Genomic DNA, 13,665 nt, shown 5'->3' with positions numbered 1-13,665 from the left:
GTAGCTAAAATAACAGTATCTTAGGTAACCAAGGATGCACTTACAAATTTTCAAGAGCACTAAACAATTAAATTATAATAGACCAACCTTCCGATCAGCAATGTAGAGGGCTTCAGCCAGTTTGGCAAAATTTTCATTGATGTGAACTGTCTGCAGTCCTCTTCCATCAGCAGCCAGACGTTTGTCTAACGGGATTGTATAACCCTAGGGTGAAGAAGGCAGAGAAAAGTCACAAAGGAGGGACAACAGATTCTTTAAAATTAGATTTAAATATGTCTATTCTGACAACCACTGAGTTGAAGTTCTTTTCCTTACATCTTTCTTCACAATTATGCAACAGCAGCAGCTAACACTGACTGAGTGCTTTGTGGGGAGGACTGTTGGAGCACTCCACATGTTATGGTCTTAGTTAACTCTCTAAAGCTGGTAACATTATTGTTCCCATTACACAGATAAAGATACTAAATAAAGAGGTTATGTAATGTCCCTAAGGAAATATAGTTAAATAAGTGGATGAGCTAGGATTTAAACTCAGACAGTATGATTTCAGAGCTCATGTTCTGGGAAAACAGATTCACATGTAAATAATTATGAATTGCAATAAGAAGAAATCACTACCAAATAGCTAAATACTTCTCCCTAAGTAAATATAAGTCACACAAAAGTAGACCAATCACTAAAATAATAGTATCCAGAGGTAATATTATCTGTGCTGTTTTAATATCTTGTCAGATTCTCGGAGCCTTGTAAGTTTTAGTAAATGGAAAAAAGATAAAGTTTGCTAGACAACTGAGATTCTGTGTTCTGAAATTTTGTATCCTATTTCAACAATTCCAGAAATATGCTTGAATATCCATGTAACTTTCAGGCTTAGCTTTATTTTTCCAGATTTCTGACTAGACTCTCAAATGTTGACCTCTAGTCCAAGGTGTTTATTCTCAATACCAGGAAGTGTTACAGAATCAGCTCAAAATACCACATAGTTACACACATATTAATCACTCCAATTAAACCACCCAACAACCTTTTAGTTTTAGGATGAGTCCATAACTTCCTTTACGGAATAATTTATATGTAATCCATGGGCTAAAGTGGCCTTCACCCATCCAAAATAGAATCATGAAATATGATTCTGGAGAAAAAAGGAAATAATGATTAGGAAGTTTATTCCACATCATTTTATAGATTCTTCATGACTTCTGGAAGCTTTGGCAGTTAGCAGACATATAGGATTCAAATAGCTTACGCATGCAATGTTATGAACAGAAACAAATAATTTAAAAAGTAAAGCATTGAATATATCTAAGTATTTACTGTGTTTTGCCAAATAATCATTTAAATTGATTTAATTTCTTTAAAAAAATTTTTTAAATGTAAAATTGAGTTTTCTAAAAAGTAGTATCTTTCACTGATATGTTACTTTATTCTACCTATTCCTTCTCTATGTGCTTTTAGTAACAAGTTACTAAAAGAATCTATGGTATTCATATGCCTGGCATACTAACATTTCTATTAGGTTAAAAAAAAAAGTAATATAAGTTGGGTGTTGTTTTCAAAAAAGAACACCCAACTTATATTACTTTTTTTTTTTTTTTTTTTTGAAAACATTCAGCTAAGTGAAATACTAAGGTTTACCTCAAGTTATCCAGGCTGAAGCTCATTCCTGGGTGTTTTCCAGTAGGCTGTACTACTAAGAGCCTGATTTTATAACAACATAATTACCTTTGCATTTTTCCAGTTTGAAATACAAGGAGGAATCTTCCACTCTTGTTGTTCCTTCACAGTCATCTGAGTTGAGAAAAGAGTGGAAGAAGAGGCATTTTAAAATTTATAGTCTAGCTAAAAACCCAAGTGTACTTTTTTTTTTCAAAGGCAGATATATGGATGAATTTAGTCAAAGGCTAAAATTCCATTTGTTTGGTAGCACTATATACTATGTTCCTATATCATTAAGTCCAGTAATAACTTTAATATAAAAAATGGAAAATAACCTATAAATTATTTTTGACAGTTACAAATGATGGTATTTTTCCATATTTAAAGTGATGTAAATTCTTTCAGATGAATACTTGTTCTTTAGTTGGGTAATAAAACATACTTTAAAAAGTCACTCAGAAAAATAAATAAATAGTCACTCAGATTATCAGAGACCTAACGATCCCAGGTACTCACTTCCTATAACTATGGTAACATCCTTCATGTCAAATAGTAGACCCTGTTCATTCCATTAAAAGCAGGGGTTAGGTTAATAATCAAACTAATAGCTAACATTTTACATTTATTTTCATAAGCACTGTGGACCTACACATTGTAGTCTTGAGTGGGTCCCTATTTGATCTTGAAAAACAAGTTAAAAAAAGAAAACAATACATAAATGTGGTGAAATTTACTTGTATAGGTATCTAGACTTTATTCGATGAGAAGTTATTTATATAGTTAATAGCCATGAGTAAAAATAAGATTTTACAAATAGCAAAGATTACCTTTCGGCTAGGAGAATGCATGACAGGTGCAGGGGGAGAAGGTGGTCCCCGGGGAATTTTCTTATTAATCCTGAAGCATAGATCAAAGCACAACCAGAGAGTGATTTACTTTTTTCCTTTTAGTTAGTTTTCAAGTATCCCCTCCTCATTTTTTATTATGTAAAGTTTCAAACACATACAAAAACAGACAGTGTATAATGAATGTCCATCTTATCATATACCATCACTCAGCTTCAACAATTACTAAAACACGGCCAACCTTATCATTATGACTCAACTCATCTCTGCAACACTGTTATCATTTCATAGGTAATAAACTTTTTTCCTACTTAAAAATAGCTTTACTGAAGTACAACTGGCAAGCAACTAATTATACATACATATTTAAAGGGTACAATCTGATTAAGTTTTGACCTGTCAAACCATCACCACGATAAAAATGGTGAACATTCCCTGCACCTCTAAAAGCTGCTGTGCGCCCTCTTGCCTCATCGCCTCTGTTCTCCCCTCCTTCCCCCCCACAGGAAACGCTGCTCCATTTCCTGTCATTACAGATCAGTTTGTATTTTCTAGGATTTTATTAAACAGAATCACGCAGTATGTAATTCTTTTTGTCTGGCTTCTTTCACTTAGCATAATTATTTTGAGATGCATCCGCGTTATTGTACATATTAAAACTTGATTCCTTTTTATTGCTCAATAGTATCCCATGTATAGAAGTCCCACAACTTATTCAGTCACCTGTTAATGAACATTTGGGACATTTTTCTCCTTTGACATCTTTTTAAAGAATTGTGGTTCAATCTCATGAAGCCATCTACTTACTTGAACCTTGGAGGCTCCATTGGGTCTTTCTGCATTTCCACCATCCGAATAACCCTCTGTTTTGCTCCAGAGTTGAAAGCCACTCCTTGTTGAGATGGTGTGTATCTGAGGAATATAGATGAAACTAAAGGTATAACTAGTTCAAGCTTTCAACAGGTATTTTTCTTCTATTACAATCCTAAACTAAACTGCACTGTCAATTCCTTTCACAGAGTATTAACAGAAAATTGCAAGATATTTAGGCAGAGCAGATAGCAACAGAGATAAGAAAACTAATGGTAATTGTGAGTTACAAGTAAAATGTAAACTAAAGTCATATTAGTTTGCAAGTAATCCATCTCTGTCCATTTTCCACCATGGAAGGCAAAGTGTTCAATTTCACAGATAAGAGGTCTAGAAAATAATACCTATTTTTGTAAGGCTGCATTTGAGGAAAAAAAACAATCTATAATATTCTCAGCAGGCAACTACAGTTAGGAGCTTTTGACTAATTATAGGTTATAAAACAGAAAAGAGTAACAGTAGCAGCCCTACCAGCTTTTAATACTCTCTTAATATCTATTTGTGAATCATCCCTCCATACAAAGATTTAGTTCAGTGAAACCCCTCAAAATTTGGAAGTATTATAAGGATGCCCATTATTATATAAATGATATTAACATGATATTATCATTACACAATAAACTCATACTATTATTATATGATAGTATTACATTATATAACATTAATATATTGATATTTATATTACACAAGTATATAATATAATGCCTATTATATACAAATGGAAAACTATAAATAATTGTGGTTTGGATTGTATACTGTAAGTAATTGTTAATTTCTAAAAACAAAAATATTCTGAAAATAGCATGATAACTAGTATCTTAAAAGTGGTATCTTGCCCTGGCCAGTGTCCTCAGTGTTTAGAGCGTTGGCCTGAGCACTGAAAATGTCGAAGGTTCGGTTCCCAGTCAAGGGCATGTACCTGGGTTTCAGGTTTGATCCCCAGCCACGGTTGGGTGGGTGCAGGAGGCAACCAATCGATGTCTGTCTGTCTCTCTCCCCTTCTCCCTCCCTCCCTTCCTTCTTTCCATTCTCTTAAAAAATCAATGGAAAAAACATCCTCCGGTGAGGATTAACAATAAGAAAAAAGTGGTCTTAAAAATGTTTTCTGCTTTCAATTGTCTGCACAAAGTTAAAAGGTTTCAAGTCTTTATTTACAAATTGCATTTACAATTATGACTAATTAGGCAGTGAAAGAATACCAGGATCTCCAATCTCAGTCAAGTCTGACATGAACCTAAGACTTCCAGGTATTTCCTACCGGATATACTGAGCAGGAGCCAGTTTATCAGCTGCTCGAACTGGCATGGCTGCAGCAACCTTTTGTGATACAGATTTTTCTAAGGCCACTCTTGTCTTTTCTGTTATCTGAAATATGAAACACGACATTGAATGGTTTGGAAGTTATTCTACATGACTTTTTACATCTTTACTAATCCTATATAGCAATTCCCAGTTACCTCTTTAATAGCTTCTTCATCAGGTCTTTGCAGGTCTGGGTCATCTGCATTCATTACTTCCTTGGGAACCAGATCAGTGTACTTGCTATAAATGACCTAAAATGTTCAAACACAAACAGACTTAAGAAAGCAGAGAATGAAAGGAAGCAACTTGCCCTGACCAATGTAGCTCAGTTGGTTGGGTGATGTCCCATGCACTGAAAGGTTGCCAGTTCGATTCCCCATCAGGGCACATGCCCGCCCGGGATTGCCAGCTCCATCCCCAGTAGGGGGCGTACAGGAGGCAGCAGATGGATGTCTCACTCTCACATGGATGTTTCTTTCTCTAAAAATCAATAAAACATCTTAAAAAAAAGAAAAAAAGAAGGAATTTCATTAAGTCATTTCAGAAGTCAACATGCTCTCTCAGTAAACTTATAAATTTAGAACAAAGATTTTGTCTCTACCTTTTAAAACCAAAGAAGCTTAAAACATATACACAAATTGCTGCCCTGGCTATATAAGTTAATAATTTTCCTTTGATCTCATGCATTTAAATTATTTGAGATCTTCTAATCAAGTCAGTGTCCAAATAAATTGTGCCAACAAAATCTTATGCATCAGTGATCCCTATTTTTGAGGTTCACTAGGACTTGAAATTAATGATGATATAAATTGCCTATAGCACCATTATCTTGGATTACAAGCTCATCAGTGTTTAAGTCAGGTTACCAAATAACTTCCAAATTCACTGGCCCTGGAAAATTTCATTGACCTCACCCTACTTAGAATGCTTGTTTTTGTTTTTTCTGGCATTAACTCTATGATAGACTAAGAAAAGGAACATGTGCCATTGTAAAAAAATCCCAGAATACGTTCTTCCATGAAAAAATAAACTCAAAATACATTCTTTTTTTTAATCCTCACCCAAGGATATTTTTTCCATTGCTTTTCAGGGAGAGTGGAAGGGGGAAAGAGAGAGAGAGAGAGAGAGAAGAGAAACATGGATGTGAGAGAGACACATCGATTGGCTGCTTCCTGCTTGAATGTCAACCAGGGCTGGGGATTGAGCCTGCAACTGAGGTATATGCCCTTGGACGGAATCAAACCCAAGAAGCTCTAACCACTGAGCAAACCGGCTAGGGCCAAAATACATTCTATATATACAACTTATTTTACACTTATCCAAATTCAGGACTGCTATCTGATTTCTATTAGGCTCAACATGGTTTCTATCAGGCTGATTCTGATGTGGTAGGTCCCTGACAAGAAAGAATATTACTCTCATGCCCGTCTATACTTCTTCAATACTTTCATAAAAACGAACACAGCAGATTTTATAGAAAAGAAAAGGAGGGCCCACCCGGGCGTGGCTCAGTGGCTGAGCGTCGACCTAGGATCCAGGTGATCACGGTTCGATTCTTGGTCAGGGCACAAGCCCCGGGTTGTGGGCTTGATCCCCAGTTGGGGGCGTGCAGGAGGCAGCCGATCAATGACTCTCTCATCACTGATGTTTCTATCTCTCTCTCCCTCTCCTTCCCTCTCTCTGAAATCAATAAAGATATATTTTTTAAAAAAATAAAAGGAGGTACTGGAAATTTAACAAATAACCTTCTTCTACATTTTGCTGCTTAAAAGCCAGGAACTCTTTGGCGCACATAGAAAGGACAACCAAAATCATGGGCACTTGAGATCTTCAAAAATTTCCGCAAAAAAAACCTGTTTACTACTATAAGCCAAAGTCTTATATCAATAATTGCATTCTATCACAACATTCCTTAAAATTGCTTAAAAGTAATGCTATTCTTAATTTTTTACTACAAACAACAGAGCAAAAAACACTTTATGGCTATATGACCTGATCTGGCTTTGCCTACAGCTTCAACCTCCCCCTATGCTTCACTCACATGGGCTTTTCTTCTGTTTTTTTTTTTTTAACACAATGTGCTTTTCCCCAATTCTGAGCCTTTATAAAGTGTTGTTTCCAGTTTTTCAATCAAGTGAGCGCTCAATCTCTGAGTCTCAGTTCAAAGGTCACGCATGCATTAGTGAGGCATCCCCAGGCTACACTCAGTAAAGCAGCAACCCCTCCCCACCCATTCATTCAGTGTCACAGCACTGTTATTGTCTTCAAGCACTGCTCAGAGTATAAAATTATTCATCTATTTTACTTGTTTATCTGTACCCATATTAAACTAATAACAACAAAAGCTAACTTTTTTTTTTTAATATATCTTTATTGATTTCATAGAGAGGAAAGGAGAGGGCTAGAGAGAGAGAAACATCAATGATGAGAGAGTCATTGATCGGCTGCCTCCTGCACACCCCCGACTGGGGATCGAGCCCGCAACCCGGGTATGTACCCTGACCGGGAATCGAACTCCGATTGCCTGGATCCTGGGTCGATGCTCAACCACTGAGCCATGCTTGGCCGCGCTAAAAGCTAACTTTTATAACATTTATTAAGCACTTATTTTGTGCCTCTCTTCCTTTGCTGTATATATTAACTAATTTAACTTTCGTATCAACCCTATGAGGTATACACAATATCTGGTCCACAGGGGGCATTCAGTCAATATTTGTTATACAAATGAATGAATACATGAATATTAGAGGTGACATATTCCATGCTAAAGGTGAGTATATTTTAGGTCCTGCAGAACATTCTATTAAATAAGCTGTTATTTCCCAGAAAAAAACTCTCACAGAAATAGACTGAAATCTCTAGCTTGTTTTTCTCAGGAATCAGACAAGGAAACAGGTAAGAAAGTGTAGATGACTGACCACAAAACATGTACTACCAATATGTGAGCTACTAGTGTCACAATCTTCTCACAGTGCTCATTTTGGAAGTGACCCTAAAGCTCACTTTAGTGAGAAGAAGAGTGAGGCTCAGTGCATTAAGATCATGCAGCTAGTAACTGACATCAAGTCTCATTTTTTTCAGGATAGAAAAATCTATATGACAAGAATTTAAAATTATATAACAATATTCTAGAAAATAATACCAAGACTATGAAGAGTTAATTACTTTTAAACAGCAATCATTACAGGAAGAGATTCTAAGTAAATGGCTCCCTGGTAGTCATACATGCTCAACATAAAGTTTCAACACTAATTTAGCATACAAGAGCCATTTGCTGCTTCTTATTTGGGTATTCCAAAGTTAATAACCCTTTAAACGAGCATCAGTAAGATTCTAGCATCTCACAAAGCTAAGTGAAGGACATCTGAAGAGCAAGATTTCTCCATGGTAATTAACTATAAAACCCCCAATTTTTATTGCCAGAGAACCAAATGTGCTGAAGAAATTCAGTACATCCCAGGTGGCAAAGGAGCTGGGGAGGGTTATCTGAAAAATACAATATATTCTTGAAGATATCAGGAACACAAATGAGCTTTGTGAAAAGATAAAGCAATAACTCATCTGTGAAACAGATTTTTTTTTTTAACTACTGAAAACTGGCAAATAACTGGATTGACTAAAAGGACAAGCCTACCAACACATTCACTATTTCAGAGGTAGAAAGACAACACTATCTTTAGGCTTAGCTAGTTTGTGAAATTACACGAACAAGGTAATAAATAATAACATACCAAATTATCTTGGGGTTAAAGTTGTTGGATTTGAGGGGGCAGGAGAGGTTGAAGGCATTCTTTTAGGCAGCATCATGTAACATTTCCTATAGTACTATTTCAGGAGGAAAAATGTAAACCCCAAGGCTTTTTATTTTAAGACTTATCCCTCAAGTCACAAGTGAAAAAATCTTGATAGTTCTACCAAGATTTACTTCAAGAAATCTTTTCCCTCCCAATTTTGTGCACAGTATTTACTTTACATGTAGAGAGCTCGATGGCTTAGATTTGCCCTAGAATATTATATCCTTTGGACTCCTACCTTGTTCTTCACTTCCTACACCCAGTACTAGCACTTTCCACTCTTAGTCTTGAACTATTAATATTTCAGTGAGAACTCCCTGGTTTCTGAATACCGTAGATCCCTCTGCTATAAATCAGAAATTTCTGTACTATACTGTAAATTCAATATCCCAATAAACTATTTTCATCCTATGTCAAGGACTCTGCATATCAGTATCCTGAATAAGATTTTTAAAAACCCATTCTATACATTTAGTAGCAATTCCTTCTTTTAAAATAGGAAAATCAGTGGTTTTAAAACAGGGTATCGCTGCCACCCCCAACTCCCTTCCCTGGGCCTTTGTACATGAGAGGTATTTCTGGTTAAGTTAATGGGGGTGGAGAGGGCACTACTGGAATTTAACAGGTAGTGCCAGTTAAATTAAATGTATACAATGCTCAAGACAGTCCCAAACAATCAAGAAGTGCACCCCCTCCAAATGCCAATGCATAGTGGGTACTCAGTTAATGCGAATTATTAAATGCATTCAAAAACTCCATGTGTTAATTCATCGACTTAAAAAAAAAATTAAAGTACATATTGATTAAATTTGTGTAAGTAATTTAAATGTATACTCCAGGGTATAAAGTCCAGGAAGGAAATACATCCTCTAGAAACAATCTAGAACAGTCCAGGTAGTCACTCTATTCAGTATCTTTCTTCTCAAGTCACTGAATGCTCTACTCATTTTTTAAAACAATCTTCAGTGTTTTTTTGTTGTTGCTTTTACGACTTTATGTTTTCAGAGCAGTTTTAGGTTCACAGCAAAATTTAAAGAAAGGCAGAGATTTCCTACCCCCTGTCCCTACACATGCACAGATTCCCTCATTAGAGTTAGGATTATTATGAACCTGAGAGTGGTACCTCTATACACTACTAGTTTGGGGTTCATGCATTATGGACAAACATGTAAGGCTTTTACTGTATAAAGAACAATACTTTAAGGACTGAAATAAAACGGTTCAGTTTTAACACTTCTGCTTTAGTTTCAACACAAAATAATCACTAATATATATAGTTGTTAAAGAAAAAAACTTCCAGACATTCTCTGGAAATCAGATAAAATTTGTGATTGCCAATCTTGAAATATAATGCAAAATGGGCTAAAACTGTGTTTCATTCAAAATTATACAACCTGCCAATGCCAAATTATTGTCCTAAAAGGCTGCTTTATCCTAACAGATGAGAGAAGCGAGGCAGCACATATCAATAAATAGTGATTATTTCACAGGAGAGATGCACCAGAACAAAGGAGATGGAGCCAAGTGAAAGTCTCATGGCACAGAGTAATTTTCCAGTACATGTCCTGCATGTGTAGGGACCTGTTTTCCTTTTGTAGGAGCGGACTATGCCTCCTTACTGGCTTCAGAAGTGGTTTTCTGCTAATCACTGAAAACTGCTATCATTGCTCCAACAATACACTGGTGAATGCCTGCGTGTCAAGCTGTCAGGCCCTAAATTAGGTACCTAAGAGGAAAATATAATCTCTAACCTCTAAGAGGTTACAGTCAATGACACAGATCTTTAGTGAACGGATAATTACAACAAAAGGTTATGCCTGCTAGGATATGCTACAATAGGGAACAGGGAGGAAGGAGACCCAAGCTAGCCAAGGAAGATGAGTGTGGGTATCTTGGGAGGTGAAGAGCCAGTTGCAATTTGAAGCAATAGGATTTAGTCAGACAAAGGATAGGGGGAGGGCTTTTCTCAGCATAGGGCTTTACCCATGGAAAGTTCCCAAGGTAAGAGAATGTGCCATGTTAGAAGAACTGCAAGTAGTTCCTCATGGTATTTATAGGGAATGTCCAAAAGTTATTTCTTCTTTAACAACCACCTACAATGGTGATCATTTTGTATTGAAAATAAATAGAATGGCTAAAACTGGACTTTCAATTTTCAGATTTCAGTATTCTGGTCATGAGAGTTGAGGATAGGCTAGACAGGTAAATGAGGGGTCAAATATGCCTTAAGTAGCTTGGCTGGTTCTTATCCTAAAGGCCATGGAAAGATTTCAAGAGTGTAAGATTTCAAGAAGAGAAAGATAAACATGGATGTATTTATTTTTTTTAGGCAGGAAAGACAAATGCCAAGGAAATGGGTTCAGATTCTGCTGCAGTAATTCAAACAAGAAATGATAGGGGCCTGAACTAAGTAGCAGAGGAAGGAATACACTTGAGAAGTGTTAAGAAAATAAGACAGCCCAGCCAGTGTGGCTCAGCAGTTGAGCATCGACCTATGATCCAGGAGACTGAGGTTTGATTCCATCAGGGCACATGCCCCAGTTGCGGGTTTGATCTTCAGTGGGGGGCATGCAGGAGGTAGTCTATCAATGACTCTCATCATTGATGTTTCTCTCTCTCCCTCTCCTTTTCCCTTTCTCTCTCTGAAGTCAATAAAGACATATTTAAAAAACACACACACACACAAAAAAACAAACCAAGCCCTGCCGGGCGTGGCTCAGCGGTTGAGTGTCGACCTAGGATCCTAGGCGCTCGGGGTTGGATTCCCCGTCGGGGCACATGCCCAGGTTGAGGGCTGGATCAATGACTCTCTCATCATTGATGTTTCTATCTCTCTCTCTCCCTCTCCTTTCCTCTCTCTGAAATCAATAAAAGATATATTAAAAACAAAAAAAAGCCTTTCTTTCAAAAGATGAGAAAAGCAAGCATATTCGAATACTAACAGGAAAGAGCCAGCAGAAGAGAAGACGCATAACTTTAAGAAGAATAAAGGAAAGATGAGGTTATAAAAGGAAGGGGAAGGGGAAGAGAAAGGAATGAGATCCAGAAAACACTAAAATACATGTGGCAAGATTAGGTTTAGGAAGAAGAGATTTCTTATAGAGATGAAAGGAAAATTTAAGACAAAAAGACAAGTGCAGGATAAAGAAAGCTGACAATTTTCTTATAATCTTTATATGCAAATAAATGGAAGTCACCTTGTTAAGCTGAGAGGGGATAGACAGGAGTAGAAGTTAAAGCTTGGAGGAACCCGGCATGCTCTACCTCCCTGGAGCAGGCCCAAGCCTTTCTTCCCTCTCAGGCATGCATCTCCTAAACTCTAAGAGACCCCACGAAACTTATAACCACCAGGGAGCAATGGGCAGCGGCAGCTCGTCCTAGGCTAACCCCCTGAACCTGTCTCCAAGGCCCCCTTTTCTCTGACTTTCTGGTGAACCAAAGCAGCACTGCCTAGGGTCTCTCCCATTGCTTCTTCTATCCTAAGTCCTTCCTTATAAACGTACTCTCAAAATAAATAAAATAAAGTAAAAATAATTTTAAAAGCTTGGAGGAAAGCCAAGGGAGCCCAGTTGAAACCTGAGATATAAACTGCATGACTACGTAATTTTTTAAAAATTGATTTTAGAGAGAGAGGAAGGGAGAGGGGGAAAGATATATTAAAAACAAAAAGGGAGAGACAGAAAGAGAACCATTGATATGAGAGAGAAACATAGATAGGTTGCCTCCCACATGTACCCAAACTGGGGACAGAACCCGAAACCTGGGCACTTGCTCTGACCAGGAATCAAATGGGCAACCTCTTGGTGCAGGAGATGACACTCACCCTACTGAGCCACATTAGCCAGGGCTGCATAATTGTTTTCCCAAAACCTCAATGGCCATGACTAGAAACACAGGATAGGTTATAATTAGTGCTTTTTTAGAGGGTAAAATAAAACTGGGAAAGAGAGTGAGCTAGGTACTGAAGGTTCTTAAGTATTTTCCCCAACATCTTCAATTCTAAAGAGATCTTTTACCTCTATTTGGAGTATTTATTTACAAGAAAAAAAAACTAGGTCTTCTCAAAAACAGTTTCTTGGCTCTAAGTATAGCTGCTTTGTGAAGAGATTATTTTAAGTATACTTTATTTTTGGTCTTTGAATTACTTTATAAGCAGGTAATTCTAAATCTGGACAGCAAGTACCAGTTCTATACTTAAATCAAGGAATTTAATATTCAAATGAATTATTAAAATAAGTACTTGTAAGTACTTTGTAAGTACATGGGGGAGGATTAGAAAATACTATACACAAAATTAAATATGGATTTATATTTTTTAAAATTTGCTAGCATTTAAAAAATGTTAGTACTATAAAATAATTGTTTTAAAGATGTAAAATAAGTAAAAATCCTAAGCATATATAAACTACTATCAATTTGGGAAATTTCAAAGGAAGAAGTCATAATGTAATGTTCATATTGTTATGAAGTCATAGCCAAGTAAATTTCACTGCTACTTTTTAAATTTTATTTTATTGATTTCACAGAGAGGAAAGGAGAGGGGGAGAGAGAGAGAGAAACATCAATGATGAGAGAGTCGTTGATCGGCTGCAGCCCACAACTCGGGCATGTGCCCTGACCGGGAATCGAACCCCGATCGCCTGGATCCTAGGCCGAAGCTCAATAGCTGAGCCACGCCTTCCCAGGCTCACTGCTACTTTTAACATAAACTAAATGGACAGAGATTTACTATTTCAACAGTTAAAAAAATTCTTCATGGGGGATAAATGGTGATAAAAAAATAAAAAATAATAAAGAAAAAAATTCTTTACAAAATAATTATCAACGGAAAAAGAAATCATTGAGAGGATTACCTTGTCTTTTGACTGTCCTTGTCGAGCAATTGCATCATATTTAATTTTTCCCTCAGCATCCACCTGAATGGCCAGTGCATTTGACATTTTTTTCTTTCGTCCCATATCCAGTGGATACTGGGCCACATGGATCTCTGGAAAAGCACCTCCATCTCCAAAATCCTATATATTAAAAAAAAAAAAATTTTAATTAATAGTAACTTGAGATTCAAGATATATTCGTTCAACAAATAATTACTAAGCTTTTATTATTCAAGAAGCTGGAGATACAGCAATAAATAAAACAGGGTTCTCTGATCTTGTGGAGTTTATGTTCTACTGGGTAAAGATATAAAAAGCATAATC

The 13,665-nt window shown here is 36.5% G+C and overlaps 1 protein-coding gene across 1 annotated transcript in view; it reads right to left on the bottom strand.

Moving 5' to 3' along the window:
• The window catches only part of SNW1 (SNW domain containing 1), a 29,920-nt gene that overhangs the window by 8,301 nt on the left and 7,954 nt on the right, over positions 1 to 13,665 (bottom strand). The window contains exons 3-9 of the mRNA XM_016220181.2: positions 13,321 to 13,482; positions 4,829 to 4,924; positions 4,630 to 4,736; positions 3,309 to 3,413; positions 2,484 to 2,553; positions 1,723 to 1,788; positions 88 to 204 (exon numbers count right to left, since the gene is read on the bottom strand). Coding sequence (XP_016075667.1) covers positions 88 to 204; positions 1,723 to 1,788; positions 2,484 to 2,553; positions 3,309 to 3,413; positions 4,630 to 4,736; positions 4,829 to 4,924; positions 13,321 to 13,482 — 723 coding nt within the window. The remainder of the gene's footprint in view (positions 1 to 87; positions 205 to 1,722; positions 1,789 to 2,483; positions 2,554 to 3,308; positions 3,414 to 4,629; positions 4,737 to 4,828; positions 4,925 to 13,320; positions 13,483 to 13,665) is intronic.

This window comes from Miniopterus natalensis, chromosome 1 (genome assembly GCF_054644295.1).
Source record: "Miniopterus natalensis isolate mMinNat1 chromosome 1, mMinNat1.hap1, whole genome shotgun sequence".
Taxonomy (NCBI): Eukaryota; Metazoa; Chordata; class Mammalia; order Chiroptera; family Miniopteridae; genus Miniopterus; species Miniopterus natalensis.
This window is presented reverse-complemented; position numbering and strand designations above follow the sequence as displayed.